Below are 20,261 nucleotides of genomic sequence, written 5' to 3' on the forward strand. Positions count from 1 at the left end.
AACTCGGCACAAACCTGACTTGTCATCTTGGACTTCAAATTCTGCGCCGGCAGAACCCAGGAGCGAGGCGCCATGTTTCAACAATCGCGATATATCAAATCTGTCAAAACTTAGACGGTCAGAGGATGAATCCTCATTTGAACATTCTGATCCAAGTTCTAGAATGATAACAGAAATGGGTGGAAAGCACATAAGAAACCATAAAACCCAGTAACCGTACTAAATAAGACGTCATTGTGCATATTAAACATTAAATAGGTAGTCATATAATGCCTATAGAGTCCCTTTAACCATGTATCCACATTCTCTTGTCAACTTAAGAGTTGGTTTGATCACTGCATTTTTTATATCCTCAAAACCCCTTCAGCTGCAGTATATAGAAAATGCAGTTGCCCAAATGCTTTGAACTTGCTTAAGTTCACTCATTTTACATCCTTACAGCAAAAAAAAAAAAATCTGTCTGATGATCTACTAACATTTCATTTTAATTTGCACATTCTGCATTTGTCTTAGTACACCTTGACCCATCCAACTTTTCCTAATTTCCTAAGTTACTGCTCAGGCTGCAAGATACATTATTATTTGGCATTTATAAAGCACCAAGATATTCTGCAGTGCTGTACAATATTTGTCTATGTTCACAAATAATGAATATGTACCAACAGAAAGGATCAGACCCTCCCTGCAAGCTTACAATCTAGCAAATACAGTTCTTTCATACAAAGTGCTGATCAATATTACTTGTTAGCTTGCAATTTAAAGGGACACTATAGTCACCAGAACAACTACAGCTTATTGTATTTGTTCTGGTGAAGAGAATCATTACCTTCAGGCTTTTTGCTGTAAACACGGCCTTTTCAGAGAGAGTTTACATTACAGCCTAGAGATAACTTCCCTGGCCACTCCTCAGATAGCTGTTAGAGATCCTTCCTGGGTCATGGCTGCCTAAAAATGCATCCAAACATTCAGTGTCTCCTCCTTCTGCATGCAGACACTGAACTTTCCTCAGAGATTCATTGATTCAATTCATCTCTATGAGGAGATACTGATTGGCCAGGGCTGTTTGAATTGTGCGGGCCCTGCCCCTGATCTGCCTCTTTGTCAGTCTCAGCCAATCCTATGGGGAAGCATTGTGATTGGATCAGGCTACCACTTCTGATGATGTCAGCAGACTGCTTGCTATTTTTTAGGCAAACATCATGCAGAGTTACAGCTTCTGGCTTAAATACAGTAAGATGTTGCTATATTTATGGAGGCATGAGGGGCCCAGGGGGGCTAGATGGTGGTGTTAACACTATAGGGTCAGGAATACATGTTTGTGTTCCTGACACTATAGTGATCCTTTAATCCCTTAAGGACACATGACGTGTGTGACATGTCATGATTCCCTTTTATTCCAGACGTTTGGTCCTTAAGGGGTTAAAGGTAACAGCGGAGAGTTGAGACATGAGGTTTCAGAGAGGGTTAGAGTTGATGGTAAGAGATCTGGGGACATACGTAAGGAATGAATAGCTTGTGAGGTGGTTAAATAGTTAAGATTAGAGGAAGCTAATGGAACATGCTATAAGGAAAGGAGAAGCCAAGGTGGGCAGGTGGGTTAGTGGCAACATTTAACTTTAACTTAATTTTCTTTACATAAAACATCAATAAGGCATAAAGCACGCATGCACACATCTTATTAAAAAATGCAAAGCTTTTATATGATCTGACTAAACCTATACTGTCTCACAGTTGACGAACACTGCTAGCATCACTGTATGTGCGGAAAAAACATAAAAGAAAGATAAAGACCTCTCTTTAGCCTTTGTGCTGGATTCCACTCTGGTACATGTTTTATAATGGCTTCCACAGCTTGCCCTGCAGCAATGCGTGTATCCCAGTTAGGACTCCTCAGATAGTTCAGGACCTGAAAAATAGTAATAGGAAAAAATATAAGTGAATGCATGTGATAAAATGTCCCGGCATCACAAACACTTTACAAAGCCAGATATTAGCCACAAACAAGTTCCCCTATGTCAAGACAAGCTAAGGTGAGATCAGAACACATGTTCTAGGAATTGTGGTCTGAGGACATGCATTTATTTGCAGTACACAGACATCAATCACTGAAAGTTATTTCAGCCTATTTATTAATATATATTTTTTAAATCTTACTTTGTTTAACAGATTGCTAAGCTCATGTGGATGGAGCTTTACCACTTCACCAAGTTGCAGGGCAGCTGCCTTTCTTGTAACTGGAGTTGTTCCAGTATCCAGTAAAATGAACAGACGATCTAACCTGGGAAAATGAAAAGTTTTGTTAAAACTGCTGTCATATATTGGAGGACTGAGTTCAGTGGGAGGGAATGTATTCATTAAGAGGCACACTTTGTACACACATATTGGAAACATGGGGTTTTTCACCCCGTTAAATTGCCTTCTTGACAGAGGGGTATGGGATATTACAATACTCAAAGAATAATGAATATGCTCCTGATCAGAGGCATAACCATAAACCACAGGGCCCCGGTGCAAAAACTGCCCCCTGCCCCCACTCCATGTCTCATCCCGTCATGCGTACAATTCCCTTCCTCACCCCCAGCCCCTCCATTAGTCCCATCGCCTCCCTCCCCGTGTCCCGTTCCCTCCCTCCCCCACAGCCCCTCCACGCGTCTCGTTCCCTCCCTCCCTCCAGCCCCTCCATGCGTCCCGTTCCCTCCCTCCCCCAGCCCCACTCCATGTGTCTAATCCCCGAATGCATTCCATTCCCTCCCTCTCCCCCTATTAGTCCCATTAGCTCCCTCTCCCCCACACGTACCATTCCCTCCCTCCCTGCCCCTTCACGCGTACCATTCCCTCCCTTCTTCCCCCTGCCCCTCCACGCGTACCATACTCTCCCTTCCTGCCTCCTGCCCCTCCACGCGTACCATTCCCTCCCTCCCTGATGCTCCACGCGTACCATTCCCTCCCTCCCTGATGCTCCACGCGTACCATTCCCTCCCTCCCTGCCCCTCCACGTGTACCATTCCTTCCCTCCCTGCCCCTTCACGCATACCATTCCCTCCCTTCTTCCCCCTGCCCCTCCACGCGTACCATACCCTCCCTTCCTGCCTCTCCACGCGTACCATTCCCTCCCTTCCTGCCCCTCCACGTGTACCATTCCTTCCCTCCCTCCCTGCCCCTCCACGTGTACCATTCCTTCCCTCCCTCCCTGCCCCTCCACGCGTACCATTCCCTCCCTTCCTGCCCCTCCACGCGTACCGTTCCCTCCCTCCCCAGCCCCTCCACGCGTACCGTTCCCTCCCCAGCCCCATCCACGCGTACCGTTCCCTCCCTCCCTCCCCAGCCCCATCCAAGCATACCGTTTGCTCCCCCCACAGTCCCTCCACGCATACCGTTCCCTCCCTCCCAGCCCCTCCAGGCGTACCGTTCCCTCGTTCCCTCCCTCCCCAGCCCCTCCACGCGTACCGTTCCCTCCCTCCCCAGTCCCATCCACGCGTACCGTTCCCTCCCTCCCCAGCCCCATCCACGCGTACCGTTCCCTCCCTCCCTTCCCAGCCCCATCCACGCGTACCGTTCCCTGCCTCCCCAGCCCCATCCACGCGTACCGTTCCCTGCCTCCCCAGCCCCATCTTCGCGTACCGTTCCCTCCCCAGCCCCATCCACGCGTACCGTTCCCTCCCTTCCTGCCCCCTGCCCCTCCACGCATACCATTCCCTCCCTTCCTGCCCCCTGCCCCTTCAGGCGTACCATGCCCTCCCTTCCTCTCCACGCGTACCATTCCCTCCCTTCCTGCCCCTCCACGCGTACCATTCCCTCCCTTCCTGCCCCTCCACGCGTACCATGCCCTCCCTTCCTGCCCCTCCACGCGTACCATGCCCTCCCTTCCTGCCCCTCCACGCGTACCATTCCCTCCCTTCCTGCCCCCTGCCCCTTCAGGCGTACCATGCCCTCCCTTCCTCTCCACGCGTACCATTCCCTCCCTTCCTGCCCCTCCATGCGTACCATGCCCTCCCTTCCTGCCCCTCCACGCGTACCATGCCCTCCCTTCCTGCCCCTCCACGCGTACCATGCCCTCCCTTCCTGCCCCTCCACGCGTACCATGCCCTCCCTTCCTGCCCCTCCACGCGTACCATGCCCTCCCATCCTGCCCCTCCACGCGTACCATGCCCTCCCTTCCTGCCCCTCCACGCGTACCATGCCCTCCCTTCCTGCCCCTCCACGCGTACCATGCCCTCCCATCCTGCCCCTCCACGCGTACCATGCCCTCCCTTCCTGCCCCTCCACGCGTACCATGCACTCCCTTCCTGCCCCTCCACGCGTACCATGCCCTCCCTTCCTGCCCCTCCACGCGTACTATTCCCTCCCTCGCCCCACAGCCGCTCCACGTGTACCATTCCCTCCCTCGCCTACCATTCCCTCTCTCACCCCACAGCCGCTCCACGCGTACCATTCCCTCCCTCGCCCCACAGCCGCTCCACGCGTACCATTCCCTCCCTCGCCCCACGAGTACCATTCCCTCGTTCCCTCCCCACACATACCATTCCCTCGTTCCCTCCCCGCCTACCATTCCCTCGTTCCCTCCCCCCACGAGTACCATTCCCTGCCTCGCCCCACGAGTACCATTCCCTGCCTCGCCCCACGAGTACCATTCCCTGCCTCGCCCCACAGCCGCTCCACGCGTACCATTCCCTCGTTCCCTCCCCACACGTACCATTCCCTCGTTCCCTCCCCCAGCCCCTTCACGCATACCATTCCCTCCCTCCCTCTTCAGCCCCTCCACGCGTACAGTTCTCTCCCTCCCGAGCCCCTCCACGCGTACCGTTCCCTCCCTCCCTCTTCAGCCCCTCCACGCGTACCGTTCCCTCCCTCCCTCCCTCTTCAGCCCCTCCACGCGTACCGTTCCCTCCCTCTTTCCCCAGCCCCTCCACGCGTACCGTTCCCCCCCTCTTTCCCCAGCCCCTCCACGCGTACCGTTCCCCCCCTCTTTCCCCAGCCCCTCCACGCGTACCGTTCCCTCCCTCTTTCCCCAGCCCCTCCACGCGTACCGTTCCCTCCCTCTTTCCCCAGCCCCTCCACGCGTACCGTTCCCTCCCTCTTTCCCCAGCCCCTCCACGCGTACCGTTCCCTCCCTCCCTGCGTACCGTTCGTTCCCTCCCTCTTCAGCCCCTCCACGCGTACCGTTCCCTCCCCAGCCCCTCCAGGCGTACCGTTTCCTACCCAGCCCCTCCACGCGTATCGTTTCCTCCCTCCCCAGCCCTTCCACGCCTACCGTTCCCTCCCTCCACGCCTACCGTTCCCTCCCTCCACGCCTACCGTTCCCTCCCTTCCTCCCCAACCCTCCACGCGTACCGTTCCCTCCCTTCCTCCCCAACCCTCCACGCGTACCGTTCCCTCCCTTCCTCCCCAACCCTCCACGCGTACCGTTCCCTCCCTCCTCCCCCCCCCTCCACGCGTACCGTTCCCTCCCTCCTCCCCCCCCTCCACGCGTACCATGCCCTCCCTTCCTGCCCCTCCACGCGTACTATTCCCTCCCTCGCCCCACAGCCGCTCCACGTGTACCATTCCCTCCCTCGCCTACCATTCCCTCTCTCACCCCACAGCCGCTCCACGCGTACCATTCCCTCCCTCGCCCCACAGCCGCTCCACGCGTACCATTCCCTCCCTCGCCCCACGAGTACCATTCCCTCGTTCCCTCCCCACACATACCATTCCCTCGTTCCCTCCCCGCCTACCATTCCCTCGTTCCCTCCCCCCACGAGTACCATTCCCTGCCTCGCCCCACGAGTACCATTCCCTGCCTCGCCCCACGAGTACCATTCCCTGCCTCGCCCCACAGCCGCTCCACGCGTACCATTCCCTCGTTCCCTCCCCACACGTACCATTCCCTCGTTCCCTCCCCCAGCCCCTTCACGCATACCATTCCCTCCCTCCCTCTTCAGCCCCTCCACGCGTACAGTTCTCTCCCTCCCGAGCCCCTCCACGCGTACCGTTCCCTCCCTCCCTCTTCAGCCCCTCCACGCGTACCGTTCCCTCCCTCCCTCCCTCTTCAGCCCCTCCACGCGTACCGTTCCCTCCCTCTTTCCCCAGCCCCTCCACGCGTACCGTTCCCCCCCTCTTTCCCCAGCCCCTCCACGCGTACCGTTCCCCCCCTCTTTCCCCAGCCCCTCCACGCGTACCGTTCCCTCCCTCTTTCCCCAGCCCCTCCACGCGTACCGTTCCCTCCCTCTTTCCCCAGCCCCTCCACGCGTACCGTTCCCTCCCTCTTTCCCCAGCCCCTCCACGCGTACCGTTCCCTCCCTCCCTGCGTACCGTTCGTTCCCTCCCTCTTCAGCCCCTCCACGCGTACCGTTCCCTCCCCAGCCCCTCCAGGCGTACCGTTTCCTACCCAGCCCCTCCACGCGTATCGTTTCCTCCCTCCCCAGCCCTTCCACGCCTACCGTTCCCTCCCTCCACGCCTACCGTTCCCTCCCTCCACGCCTACCGTTCCCTCCCTTCCTCCCCAACCCTCCACGCGTACCGTTCCCTCCCTTCCTCCCCAACCCTCCACGCGTACCGTTCCCTCCCTTCCTCCCCAACCCTCCACGCGTACCGTTCCCTCCCTCCTCCCCCCCCCTCCACGCGTACCGTTCCCTCCCTCCTCCCCCCCTCCACGCGTACCGTTCCCTCCCTCCTCCCCCCCCCTCCCCGCGTACCGTTCCCTCCCTCCTCCCCCCCCTCCACGCGTACCGTTCCCTCCCTCCTCCCCCCCCCCCACGCGTACCGTTCCCTCCCTCCTCCCCCCCCCTCCACGCGTACCGTTCCCTCCCTCTTCAGCCCCTCCAGGCGTACCGTTCCCTCCTTCGCCCCCCTCCAGGCGTACAGTTCCCTCCTTCCCCCCCCCCTCCAGGCGTACCGTTCCCTCCTTCCCCTCCAGGCGTACCGTTCCCTCCTTCCCCCCCCCTCCAGGCGTACCGTTCCCTCCTTCCCCCCCTCCAGGCGTACCGTTCCCTCCTTCCCCCCCCCCCTCCAGGCGTACCGTTCCCTCCTTCCCCCCCCCCAGGCGTACCATTCCCTCCTTCCCCCCCCTCCAGGCGTACCATTCCCTCCTTCCCCCCCCTCCAGGCGTACCATTCCCTCCTTCCCCCCCCCTCCAGGCGTACCATTCCCTCCTCTCCCCCCCAACCAGGCGTACCATTCCCTCCTCTCCCCCCAACCAGGCGTACCATTCCCTCCTCTCCCCCCCAACCAGGCGTACCATTCCCTCCTCCCCCCCCAACCAGGAGTACCATTCCCTCCTCCCCCCCCAACCAGGCGTACCATTCCCTCCTCCCCCCCAACCAGGCGTACCATTCCCTCCTCCCCCCCCCCAACCAGGCGTACCATTCCCTCCTTCCCCCCACGCGTACCATTCCCTCCTTCCCCCCACGCGTACCATTCCCTCCTTCCCCCCACGCGTACCATTCCCTCCTTCCCCCCCAACCAGGCGTACCATTCCCTCCTTCCCCCCCAACCAGGCGTACCATTCCCTCCTCCCCCCCCCCAACCAGGCGTACCATTCCCTCCTCCCCCCCCCAACCAGGCGTACCATTCCCTCCTTCCCCCCCCCAACCAGGCGTACCATTCCCTCCTTCCCCCCCCCAACCAGGCGTACCATTCCCTCCTTCCCCCCACGCGTACCATTCCCTCCTTCCCCCCCAACCAGGCGTACCATTCCCTCCTCCCCCCCCCAACCAGGCGTACCATTCCCTCCTTCCCCCCACGCGTACCATTCCCTCCTTCCCCCCCAACCAGGCGTACCATTCCCTCCTCCCCCCCCCAACCAGGCGTACCATTCCCTCCTCCCCCCCAACCAGGCGTACCATTCCCTCCTCCCCCCCAACCAGGCGTACCATTCCCTCCTCCCCCCCCCCAACCAGGCGTACCATTCCCTCCTTCCCCCCACGCGTACCATTCCCTCCTTCCCCCCACGCGTACCATTCCCTCCTTCCCCCCCAACCAGGCGTACCATTCCCTCCTTCCCCCCCAACCAGGCGTACCATTCCCTCCTCCCCCCCCCAACCAGGCGTACCATTCCCTCCTTCCCCCCACGCGTACCATTCCCTCCTTCCCCCCCAACCAGGCGTACCATTCCCTCCTTCCCCCCCAACCAGGCGTACCATTCCCTCCTCCCCCCCCCAACCAGGCGTACCATTCCCTCCTCCCCCCCCCCCAACCAGGCGTACCATTCCCTCCTCCCCCCCCCCAACCAGGCGTACCATTCCCTCCTCCCCCCCCCCACCAGGCGTACCATTCCCTCCTCCCCCCCCCCACCAGGCGTACCATTCCCTCCTCCCCCCCCCCCAACCAGGCGTACCATTCCCTCCTTCCCCCCCACCAGGCGTACCATTCCCTCCTCCCCCCCCAACCAGGCGTACCATTCCCTCCTTCCCCCCCCACGCGTACCATTCCCTCCTTCCCCCCCACGCGTACCATTCCCTCCTTCCCCCCCACGCGTACCATTCCCTCCTTCCCCCCCACGCGTACCATTCCCTCCTTCCCCCCCACGCGTACCATTCCCTCCTCCCCCCCCCACGCGTACCATTCCCTCCTTCCCCCCACGCGTACCATTCCCTCCTTCCCCCCCACGCGTACCATTCCCTCCTTCCCCCCCCACGCGTACCATTCCCTCCTTCCCCCCCACGCGTACCATTCCCTCCTTCCCCCCACGCGTACCATTCCCTCCTTCCCCCCCACGCGTACCATTCCCTCCTTCCCCCCACGCGTACCATTCCCTCCTTCCCCCCACGCGTACCATTCCCTCCTTCCCCCCCCACCATTCCCTCCTTCCCCCACGCGTACCATTCCCTCCTTCCCCCCACGCGTACCATTCCCTCCTTCCCCCCCCACCATTCCCTCCTTCCCCCCACGCGTACCATTCCCTCCTTCCCCCCCACCATTCCCTCCTTCCCTCCCCAGCCCCTCCAGGTGTGCCATTCCCTCCCGCCCCAGCCCCTCCAGGCGTGCCAGTCCCTCCAGGCGTGCCAGTCCCTCCCGCCCCAGCCCCTCCAGGCGTGCCAGTCCCTCCCGCCCCAGCCCCTCCAGGCGTGCCAGTCCCTCCAGGCGTGCCAGTCCCTCCAGGCGTGCCAGTCCCTCCAGGCGTGCCAGTCCCTCCCGCCCCAGCCCCTCCCGCCCCAGCCCCTCCAGGCGTGCCAGTCCCTCCCGCCCCAGCCCCTCCAGGCGTGCCAGTCCCTCCCGCCCCAGCCCCTCCAGGCGTGCCAGTCCCTCCCGCCCCAGCCCCTCCACGCGTACCATTCCCTCCCTTGCATAGCGTGAGGACGCCCAGCATCATTTAGACTAGTCGTCTAAGCACCCAGAAGTCCCTCTAATGGCTGCCTACTAGGAGTTAACACAGCAAGGTAATTATTGCAGTTTCTCAGAAACTGCAATTATTACTACTGTAGAGTTAAGGGCAAGGGACATTGCACCCAGATCACTTCAATGAGACCGTTCCCTCCTTCACCCCCCTCCAGGCGTACCGTTCCCTCCTTCCCCCCCCCCCTCCAGGCGTACCGTTCCCTCCTTCCCCCCCCCCCTCCAGGCGTACCGTTCCCTCCTTTCCCCCCCCTCCAGGCGTACCGTTCCCTCCTTCCCCCCCCCCCTCCAGGCGTACCGTTCCCTCCTTCCCCCCCCCCCCTCCAGGCGTACCGTTCCCTCCTTCCCCCCCCCCCCCTCCAGGCGTACCGTTCCCTCCTTCCCCCCCCCCCCTCCAGGCGTACCGTTCCCTCCTTCCCCCCCCCCCTCCAGGCGTACCGTTCCCTCCTTCCCCCCCCTCCAGGCGTACCGTTCCCTCCTTCCCCCCCCTCCAGGCGTACCGTTCCCTCCTTCCCCCCCTCCAGGCGTACCGTTCCCTCCTTCCCCCCCCCCCTCCAGGCGTACCGTTCCCTCCTTCCCCCCCCCCTCCAGGCGTACCGTTCCCTCCTTCCCCCCCCCCTCCAGGCGTACCGTTCCCTCCTTCCCCCCCCCCCCCTCCAGGCGTACCGTTCCCTCCTTCCCCCCCCCCTCCAGGCGTACCGTTCCCTCCTTCCCCCCCCCTCCAGGCGTACCGTTCCCTCCTTCCCCCCCCCTCCAGGCGTACCGTTCCCTCCTTCCCCCCCCCTCCAGGCGTACCGTTCCCTCCTTCCCCCCCCCCTCCAGGCGTACCGTTCCCTCCTTCCCCCCCCCCCCTCCAGGCGTACCGTTCCCTCCCTCCTCCCCCCCCCCCCTCCAGGCGTACCGTTCCCTCCTTCCCCCCCCCCTCCAGGCGTACCGTTCCCTCCTTCCCCCCCCTCCAGGCGTACCATTCCCTCCTTCCCCCCCCCTCCAGGCGTACCATTCCCTCCTCCCCCCCTCCAGGCGTACCATTCCCTCCTCTCCCCCCCAACCAGGCGTACCATTCCCTCCTCCCCCCCAACCAGGCGTACCATTCCCTCCTTCCCCCCACGCGTACCATTCCCTCCTTCCCCCCACGCGTACCATTCCCTCCTTCCCCCCCACGCGTACCATTCCCTCCTTCCCCCCACGCGTACCATTCCCTCCTCCCCCCCCAACCAGGCGTACCATTCCCTCCTCCCCCCCCCACGCAACCAGGCGTACCATTCCCTCCTCCCCCCCCACGCAACCAGGCGTACCATTCCCTCCTCCCCCCCACGCAACCAGGCGTACCATTCCCTCCTCCCCCCCACGCGTACCATTCCCTCCTTCCCCCCACGCGTACCATTCCCTCCTTCCCCCCACGCGTACCATTCCCTCCTTCCCCCCACGCGTACCATTCCCTCCTTCCCCCCACGCGTACCATTCCCTCCTTCCCCCCACGCGTACCATTCCCTCCTTCCCCCCACGCGTACCATTCCCTCCTTCCCCCCCCCAGCCCCTCCAGGTGTGCCATTCCCTCCCGCCCCAGCCCCTCCAGGCGTGCCAGTCCCTCCAGGCGTGCCAGTCCCTCCCGCCCCAGCCCCTCCAGGCGTGCCAGTCCCTCCCGCCCCAGCCCCTCCAGGCGTGCCAGTCCCTCCCTCCCCAGCCCCTCCACGCGTACCATTCCCTCCCTTGCATAGCGTAAGGACGCCCAGCATCATTTAGACTAGTCGTCTAAGCACCCAGAAGTCCCTCTAATGGCTGCCTACTAGGAGTTAACACAGCAAGGTAATTATTGCAGTTTCTCAGAAACTGCAATTATTACTACTGTAGAGTTAAGGGCAAGGGACATTGCACCCAGATCACTTCAATGAGCTGAAGTGGTGTGGGTGCCTACAGTTTCCTTTTAGTGCTGCAAATAAAAACATTGCCGTTTCTGATAAACTCCAATGTTTACATTGCAGAATTAAGAAAACCTTTAGTTGCGGTCTTCTAGAGTCTTCAAAATCCCCATAGGAAAGCTTTGGGGTTCCTTCATAAAAGCCGGGGGTGGGTAGGTGGCATAAATTAGGGACAGAGGCATACTATACCGTTAGGATTAGTTTTCTATTCCTGACGCTATAGTGTTCTTTTTAAAGGACATGGAGCACTTTGAGACAACTGTCTAATTTTAGCTTTAAATTAGACATTTGGCTCATGCTGCAAGCAGAAAAAAAAAGCAGGTCAATGTAAATAATTTGTTTAATGTTTGCATGTTGGTTTAAAAAATAAATAAATATTTGTCAAGTGATGCATGTGCTTTTAAATTTAAATGTTCACTCAAGCCTGCTATAGTGGTTATGTTATGATGGTAGAAGTACACTTGCGCCATTCCGCCAGTGACTGAGCAAAACATTTTGCAACAGTTTATCCCCTGTACCTGCGTTGCATCAGGTGCAGAAAGTCCTCTCCTCCTTGCTGAGTCGCAGAAGCCAAATGCCGATCCCACTGCCATTCTATGCACAGAAATGACATTTTCCAGCCGGGTAACTCTTGTACCAGACTGCCTAATGAAGCCCAAATAACACTGCTGGAGGTAGAGTTACGCCTCCAGCAGTGGAGGAGAAAAACCATGTGCACATAAAGACATCACTGAAATAGTCATGGTGCTTACACCAACCCTTTAACAAAGCCTTCTCAATCACTTAGATTAGAACTGAACCTGTGACTATTATCTAATTTAATGTACGTAACTTTTTCCACACCAACGCTTTCACCGGTACCTACCCTCAGACACCTCACATATTGAGCGAAAGTACATGGGCTGAGCAATTATGATCTCCTCACACCATAACAATTTAACTGCAATTACGTTGTTATGATGCCCAGAGTGGTCCTTTAACTCTGCCACGCATTAAAAGGTAGCTGCATGCTCCCAGGAGTGCCGTGGTTCTTGCGGTTTGCCTAGGAAGTTCAGTAATCACCAGTGTTACTACACACGATTGTTGTGATAAATCATCAACAGTGATTACAATGCTCAAATATGAAAGTCAATGTTATTAAAAATTTAGTTTGTACAAATATTTACCTCTGATTTTTGCTTGTTATTTTAATATATAGCAGTGAGCCTTTTCAAAGTAAAAGTTTTACTTGGGTTACGTGTGAAAATCACATAGCAAAACTATTTAATTTTTCTTTAATTTTATTCCATCAATTATTAAAAGGGACACTCCAGCTAATTGAAGTGGTCTGGGTGCTGTACTCCTATTGCACTTAGTGCTGCAATGTAAAACATTGCAGCTCTAAGTCTGCCCTCTGGGGCTGTCTATCAGACAGCCACTGGGGGCGCTTCAGTTATCTGACGCTAGTCGTCCTCACGGAACTCCAGTGTCAGATTTCAAACATAGGAAAGCATTGAATAATACTTTCCTATGGGGAGGTCTAATGCGCACGCGCAGCCATTGCCACGCATGCGTTTTAGGTCTCCTCCGCCGGCTGACACCGGCGGGGGGGAGGAGCGTGGGCGTAGCCTTACCCAGCACTGAGGGACATCGGCGCTGGATTCAGGTAAGTAGCCTTAGGGATTTTAACCCCTTCAGCAACATGGGATGTGCGGCGGGAGGGGGCACTGCAGAATTCTGGAGTGCCAGGAAAATGGGTTCGTTTTCCTGGCACTGGAGAGTCACTTTAATAGCATGTAATGTATTGGTGCACTAAATAAGAACAAGGAAAATCACAGGTGAATAAGTATTTCTTATTCTATGAGGAAATGCCGATTGGCGTAGCGTGGCATTTTGCCGCGCATGCGCAATAGAATGCCAATGCATTCCTATGGCAAAGCATTAGATTGGCAGAGATCATTAAAACTGATCATCTCCAAAAAGGCAAGACCAAGCAGAGCCGCCACGGCAAAGTTAGCATGGGAGAAATTGTGATTAAAATTACTTTTAATCTCCAGAGATAGGGGGGCCAGGGACACTATAGGCACCCAGACCACTTCAGCTCATAGAAGTAGTCGGGGTGCAGTGTCCCAGGTACCTAAACCTTGCAAAGCCAATTATTGCAGTTTTTAAGAAACTGCAACAATTAGCTTGGTGGATTTACTGTCCACCAGAGCAACTCGAGGGACTTCCGGGCCGTTAGGAAATTTTTGGTCGCCCTCATGCTATGCATGGTGACGTCCAATGGCTCCCAAAACACCGTAGGAAAGCATTATATATGTATTGTCACGCATTACGTCTCCCCCGCTTTCCTGGCACCATAATTTCAATTTAATTCTGCATTCCTGCCACTATAGTGCTTCTTATACATGATTCCCCCACCCCCTTCCCATTTAATTTCTCTATGATAGAGTGTGTTGACAGGATGATAAATAAATCAAGAGTATCAAGTAGAGTGGTAGATTGGATTTGTAGTCAGGTACCTCATGCAGTTTTGTGGGAAATATAAGCCAGGTTTTGAAATTGACAAAAGTTAAAGGAACTCTCTGGGCACCAGAAAAACTTAATTGGAACAAAGTCATTATGGTGCCAGAAGTCCCTGGCTTCCTTTTAGGTTTAGGTGTTAATTAATTTATTCATGATTTCACCAAAAAAAGACCTTTAACTTCTGTCAAAAAAAATATTTTACTGGGTTCCTGTCAGGTGCCTGCAGCCACAGCCCCTCTTGTGGTCTTCTTCAGCAGAAGAAATTGGTTAATTCTTCAGAGCTAAAAATGGCCATGTATGATCTTGCTCAATTATTGAGCATCAGTTGAGGGCTTTCATCCAATGAGCATGGTCCTGGACCTGCCATTAAATAGTAATCTGGCATCTCAGGCAGGAGACTAGATGTAGTGACAAAAGACAAAGGCAAGTCAAACTGTTCTAAAACGGTTTGCCAAATTAATCTAAAACTGTGCCAGGGCACTCCTGGCAATTATAACCACTACAGCAAACAATTAAAATTCTAAAAAAGCATTACGAAAAATAGTTGTGCCAAGATGTAAATATTTTCTTGCCAACATTTTTTTTCCTTTTTTTAAATTCCCACAGCATCTTTTATATATCTCACCAAGATTTATAGGTCAGCAAGACGGTAAATGGTCTACTTAACATTCACATTGAATAGGTGATTCAAATCACAATAATATTCTTTGCAGAGCCAGGGAGAGAGTTCTGCCACCTGGCTTCAAAAAGTCAAAATAAAATAAAAAAGACCAATAAATATTTGCAGAAAGCAAGCACAAATACAGGCATAGTGAAAATTAGAAAGACTGCAAGTGCTTTCCTTCCATTTAGATTTTTGCAACTATTTTCACAGTATCTTTCCAAGCATCCTTTAACAATGATTAAGCCAACAATCCATGCTTAAAACTACTGCAAGAAAATAAAAAAAATTAAAAGCAGGACACATACAGGGTTATTCTATAACTTAAAATTGCATCAACCGAATGAAATTCAAGTGACAAATTTAAGGCTAAAATGTCCAATTTGTGATCATAGTTTAAATAGAGAATATTTCATATCAGCTATTATGCATCTAGTTAAATAGGATTGTTTCTGAAGCACTCAAACACAAGTGACCCTTTAAACCCAGATAAGGGTCAACAAACTCACAAATGAGAGAGAGATAATTGAACAGTTCATCCCATGCTGTGATAACCCAAGGTACCCCTTTATTAAGAAGAAGAGAACCCATCACTATAACCAGTGCTACCCTGCATTAATGGGGCAGGGCCCTGCTTGTATTATGTGTAATATATATTTTGTGGACAGTTCAGGCCATGCTGTGACACCCAAGGTACCCCCTTAAGAAGGGGAGAATCCATCACTAGACCCTGTGGTACATTGCATTAAAGGGGCATTGCCCTGCATGTAATATGTATTTTTAAATTTTATTTGGACAGCTCACCCTACGCAGTGATAAGTCAGCGTACCCCCTTATTAAGAAGGGGAGAACCCATCACAATGACCATTGGTACACTGCATTAATAGAGCACTGCCCTGCATGTAATGTGTAAGTGTTTTTATTTTGACATTTCATCCCATGCTGTGATACCCAGTGTATCCCCATATTAAGAAGATGAGATCACATTAAGACCCAGTGCTTCCCTGCATTGCTTGGGCAGTGACCTGTATGGAACATGTATTTATTTTTTTAGCTGCTGTTAATTTGCATTATTGCTGGTGGGTGGCACTCTTGAATGTAAGCATTTCTTTCACTTGTATATATTGTCTGTACTGCTTGTATTGTGTAGGACATTAGCACTGAGGAAGGGCTTGTTGACCGAAACGTTTGTTTATATTGTGTCCTCTAATAAACTGCAGTAGCACCTGGGTGTGCACTACCTACTTGATGCGCAGAACTCCATTTTTTGTCTACCTGCTTGTTACACTGTTGGAACTACAGTAAGGAGACCCTGCAGCTCGGATTTAACTGTTCATTACGGTGTGCTTTATGTTTGATAATCGGTGGGCATCACTGATGCCTCTGCCTCACTATGCATAATGTATATTTTTTTTTTGACAGTTCAGCCCATGCTGTCGTACCCAGGGCACTCCTATTATTAAGACCCAGTGGTACCATGCATTACTGGGGCAGTGCCTTGCTTGTAATATGTATTTATTTGTTGTCACTTCACCCCATGCAGTGATACATAGGGTACCCCCATATTAAGATTAGGAGATCCTATCATTAAGACCCTGTAGTACCCTGTGTTAATGGGGCAGTGTCTGCTTGTAATATGGATTTATTTAACAGTTCAGCCCATGCTGTGATAAGCAGGGTATCCCCTTATTAAGTATAGGGGGTCCCATTATTAAGACCCAGTTGTACCCTGCATGTAAAATGTATTTATTTGTTGACAGTTTACCCCGTTCTGTGATACATAGGGTACCCCCATATTAAGAGGAGGGGATCCTATTATTAAGAGCCAGTGGTACCCAGCATTGCTGGGACAGTGCACTGCATGTAATATGTATTTATTTTGTCAGTTCACCCCATGATGTGATACCCAGTATACCCAATATTAAGAGGAGGGAATATAATCATTATGACCCAGTGGTAATCTACATTGCTGGGGCAGTGCCCTGCCTGTAATATGTATTTGACAGTTCACCACATGCTGTGATACCCAGGGTACCTCATATTAAGAGGAGATCCTATCATTAAGAAATGGTACCAGTGGTGCCTTGCATGTAATATGTATTTATTGACAGGCCACCCGATGCTGTGATACCCAGGGTATCCCCTTATTAAGAGAAGGGGATCCTATTAATACCCAGTGGTACCCTGCATTGCTGGGGCAAAGCCCTGCATGTAATATGTTTGTATTTATTTATTGACAGTTCATCCCATGCTGTGATACCCAGGGTACCGCATAGTAGGAGGAGGGAATCCTATTAATACCTAGTGGTACCCTGCATTGCTGGGGCAGTGCCCTGCATGTAATACGTATATTTATATATTGACAGTTCACCCCACGCTCTAATACCCAGTGATACCCTGAATTTCTGGGGCAGTGCCCTGCATGTACTATGTATTTATTTATGGTCAGTTCACCCCATGCTGTGATACCTAGTGTCCCCCCATATTAAGATGGGGCAGTGCCCTGCCTGTACTATGTATTTATTTATGGTCAGTTCACCCCATGCGGTAATACCCAGTGATACCCAGCATTGCTGGGGCAGTGACCTGCCTGTACTATGTATTTATGGTCAGTTCACCCTATGCTGTGATACCCAGCATGCTGGGGCAGTGCCCTGCCTGTACTATGTATTTATTTATGGTCAATTCACCCCATGTCGTGATACCCAGTGATACCCTGCATTGCTGGGGCAGTGCCCTGCCTGTACTATGTATATTTATTTATGGTCAATTCACCCCATGCCGTGATACCCTCCATTGCTGGGGCAGTGCCCTGCCTGTACTATGTATTTATTTATGGTCAGTTCACCCCATGCTGTGATACCCAGTGATACCCTGCATTCCTGGGGCAGTGCCCTGCCTGTACTATGTATATTTATTGTCAGTTCACCCCATGCTGTGATACCCAGTGATACCATGCATTGCTGGGGCAGTGCCCTGCCTGTACTATGTATTTATTTATGGTAATTTCACTCCATGCTGTGATACCCAGTGATGCCCTGCCTGTACTGTGTATTTATTTACAGTCAGTTCACCCCATGCTGTGATGCCCTGCCTGTACTATGTATTTATTTACAGTCAGTTCACCCCATGCTGTGATACCCAGTGATGCCCTGCCTGTACTGTGTATTTATTTACAGTCAGTTCACCCCATGCTGTGATACCCAGTGATGCCCTGCCTGTACTGTGTATTTATTTACAGTCAGTTCACCCCATGCTGTGATACCCAGTGATGCCCTGCCTGTACTGTGTATTTATTTACAGTCAGTTCACCCCATGCTGTGATACTCAGTGATGCCCTGCCTGTACTGTGTATTTATTTACAGTCAGTTCACCCCATGCTGTGATACCCAGTGATGCCCTGCCTGTACTGTGTATTTATTTACAGTCAGTTCACCCCATGCTGTGATACCCAGTGATGCCCTGCCTGTACTGTGTATTTATTTACAGTCAGTTCACCCCATGCTGTGATACCCAGTGATGCCCTGCCTGTACTGTGTATTTATTTACAGTCAGTTCACCCCATGCTGTGATACCCAGTGATGCCCTGCCTGTACTGTGTATTTATTTACAGTCAGTTCACCCCATGCTGTGATACTCAGTGATGCCCTGCCTGTACTGTGTATTTATTTACAGTCAGTTCACCCCATGCTGTGATACCCAGTGATGCCCTGCATTGCTGGGGCAGTGCCCTGCCTGTACTATGTATTTATTTATGGTCAGCTCACCCCATGTTGTGATACCCAGTGATACCCTGCATTGCTGGGGCAGTGCCCTGCCTGTACTATATTTATTTATGGTCAGTTCACCCCATGCTGTGATACCCAGTGATACCCTGAATTGCTGGGGCAGTGCCCTGTCTGTACTATATTTATTTATGGTCAGTTCACCCCATGCTGTGATGCCCAGTGATGCCCTGCCTGTACTGTGCATTTATTTATGGTCAGTTCACCCCATGCTGTGATACCCAGTGATGCCCTGCCTGTACTGTGTATTTATTTACAGTCAGTTCACCCCATGCTGTGATACCCAGTGATGCCCTGCCTGTACTGTGTATTTATTTACAGTCAGTTCACCCCATGCTGTGATACCCAGTGATGCCCTGCCTGTACTGTGTATTTATTTACAGTCAGTTCACCCCATGCTGTGATACCCAGTGATGCCCTGCCTGTACTGTGTATTTATTTACAGTCAGTTCACCCCATGCTGTGATACTCAGTGATGCCCTGCCTGTACTGTGTATTTATTTACAGTCAGTTCACCCCATGCTGTGATACCCAGTGATGCCCTGCATTGCTGGGGCAGTGCCCTGCCTGTACTATGTATTTATTTATGGTCAGCTCACCCCATGTTGTGATACCCAGTGATACCCTGCATTGCTGGGGCAGTGCCCTGCCTGTACTATATTTATTTATGGTCAGTTCACCCCATGCTGTGATACCCAGTGATACCCTGAATTGCTGGGGCAGTGCCCTGTCTGTACTATATTTATTTATGGTCAGTTCACCCCATGCTGTGATGCCCAGTGATGCCCTGCCTGTACTGTGTATTTATTTATGGTCAGTTCACCCCATGCTGTGATACCCAGTGATGCCCTGCCTGTACTGTGTATTTATTTACAGTCAGTTCACCCCATGCTGTGATACCCAGTGATGCCCTGCCTGTACTGTGTATTTATTTACAGTCAGTTCACCCCATGCTGTGATACCCAGTGATGCCCTGCATTGCTGGGGCAGTGCCCTGCCTGTACTATGTATTTATTTATGGTCAGCTCACCCCATGCTGTGATACCCAGTGATACCCTGAATTGCTGGGGCAGTGCCCTGCCTGTACTATATTTATTTATGGTCAGTTCACCCCATGCTGTGATACCCAGTGATACCCTGAATTGCTGGGGCAGTGCCCTGCCTGTACTATATTTATTTATGGTCAGTTCACCCCATGCTGTGATGCCCAGTGATGCCCTGCCTGTACTATGTATTTATTTATGGTCAGTTCACTCCATGCTGTGATACCCAGTGATACCCAGTCTGTACTATGTGGCACACATGCCATGCCATGCCTGGCTGCCTGCGGCCTACCCCCTTCCTCCCCCGGCTTCATACCGACCTGGACACGGCCATGCCGAGCCGGAGGGCGGCTCGCTCTGTAACGGGCACCGACCAGCAGCCGCACGGCGCAAACAGCAGCGGATGGTGACGGGCTCCGAGGGCCTCGCGAGCAGCCGGGGGCTGGAGTGAGCGTTCAGTCCGGCCTGAGCCCCCAGGAGAGCGGATAGAGCTAGCGCATGGCCCCGGCCCGGCTGCCCTTCTCTCCCCGCTCGGCTGTGAGGCCTACAGTGACCCGGTCAGAGTCCCCGCTCAGCCGTCAGGGCCGCGGCGGGAGCCGGAGAGACGCGGAAGGCGGATTAATGGCGATATTCGGTGGCGGCGGCGGAGGAGCCAGATGCCTGGCTTTATATGAGGAGCCATCTTGTATTTATTCCTTCCACCATGGTAGCCCCCGTCTGATTGGCTACATGCGCTACCAGCGACCAATAGGAAGCGGCCTTACAGAGCGGCTCGGGGCCTGGAGTGACAGGGATCCAACGATTAGGCTGCAGCCTGGGTGGGCGTGGCCAGGGAGAGGGAGGAGGGAGGAGGAGGGAAAGAGGAACCACAGGCTGACATGGGCTATTCAATAAAGTGAGGATTGTCAGGAATTCAAAGAGATCTTTTATTAAAAAAAAAAACATTTTAGAGACAAAAACCAGCTGAACCAGAAAAAAAAACTATTTCAAAAGTCTGTTTTAATTGTCTGTTTTGGCCTTAAACCTGAAATTGTCT

The 20,261-nt window shown here is 53.7% G+C and overlaps 1 protein-coding gene across 1 annotated transcript in view; it reads right to left on the minus strand.

Moving 5' to 3' along the window:
- Nucleotides 1-19,899, minus strand: part of BTAF1 (B-TFIID TATA-box binding protein associated factor 1) — a 398,618-nt gene extending 378,719 nt beyond the window's left edge. Inside the window, exons 1-4 of the mRNA XM_063435223.1 lie at nucleotides 19,546-19,899; nucleotides 2,155-2,278; nucleotides 1,792-1,906; nucleotides 15-158 (exon numbers count right to left, since the gene is read on the minus strand). Coding sequence (XP_063291293.1) covers nucleotides 15-158; nucleotides 1,792-1,906; nucleotides 2,155-2,278; nucleotides 19,546-19,559 — 397 coding nt within the window. The 5' untranslated portion in view covers nucleotides 19,560-19,899. The remainder of the gene's footprint in view (nucleotides 1-14; nucleotides 159-1,791; nucleotides 1,907-2,154; nucleotides 2,279-19,545) is intronic.
- Between the last annotated feature and the right edge of the window lie 362 nt (nucleotides 19,900-20,261).

This window comes from Pelobates fuscus, chromosome 10 (assembly GCF_036172605.1).
Source record: "Pelobates fuscus isolate aPelFus1 chromosome 10, aPelFus1.pri, whole genome shotgun sequence".
Taxonomy (NCBI): Eukaryota; Metazoa; Chordata; class Amphibia; order Anura; family Pelobatidae; genus Pelobates; species Pelobates fuscus.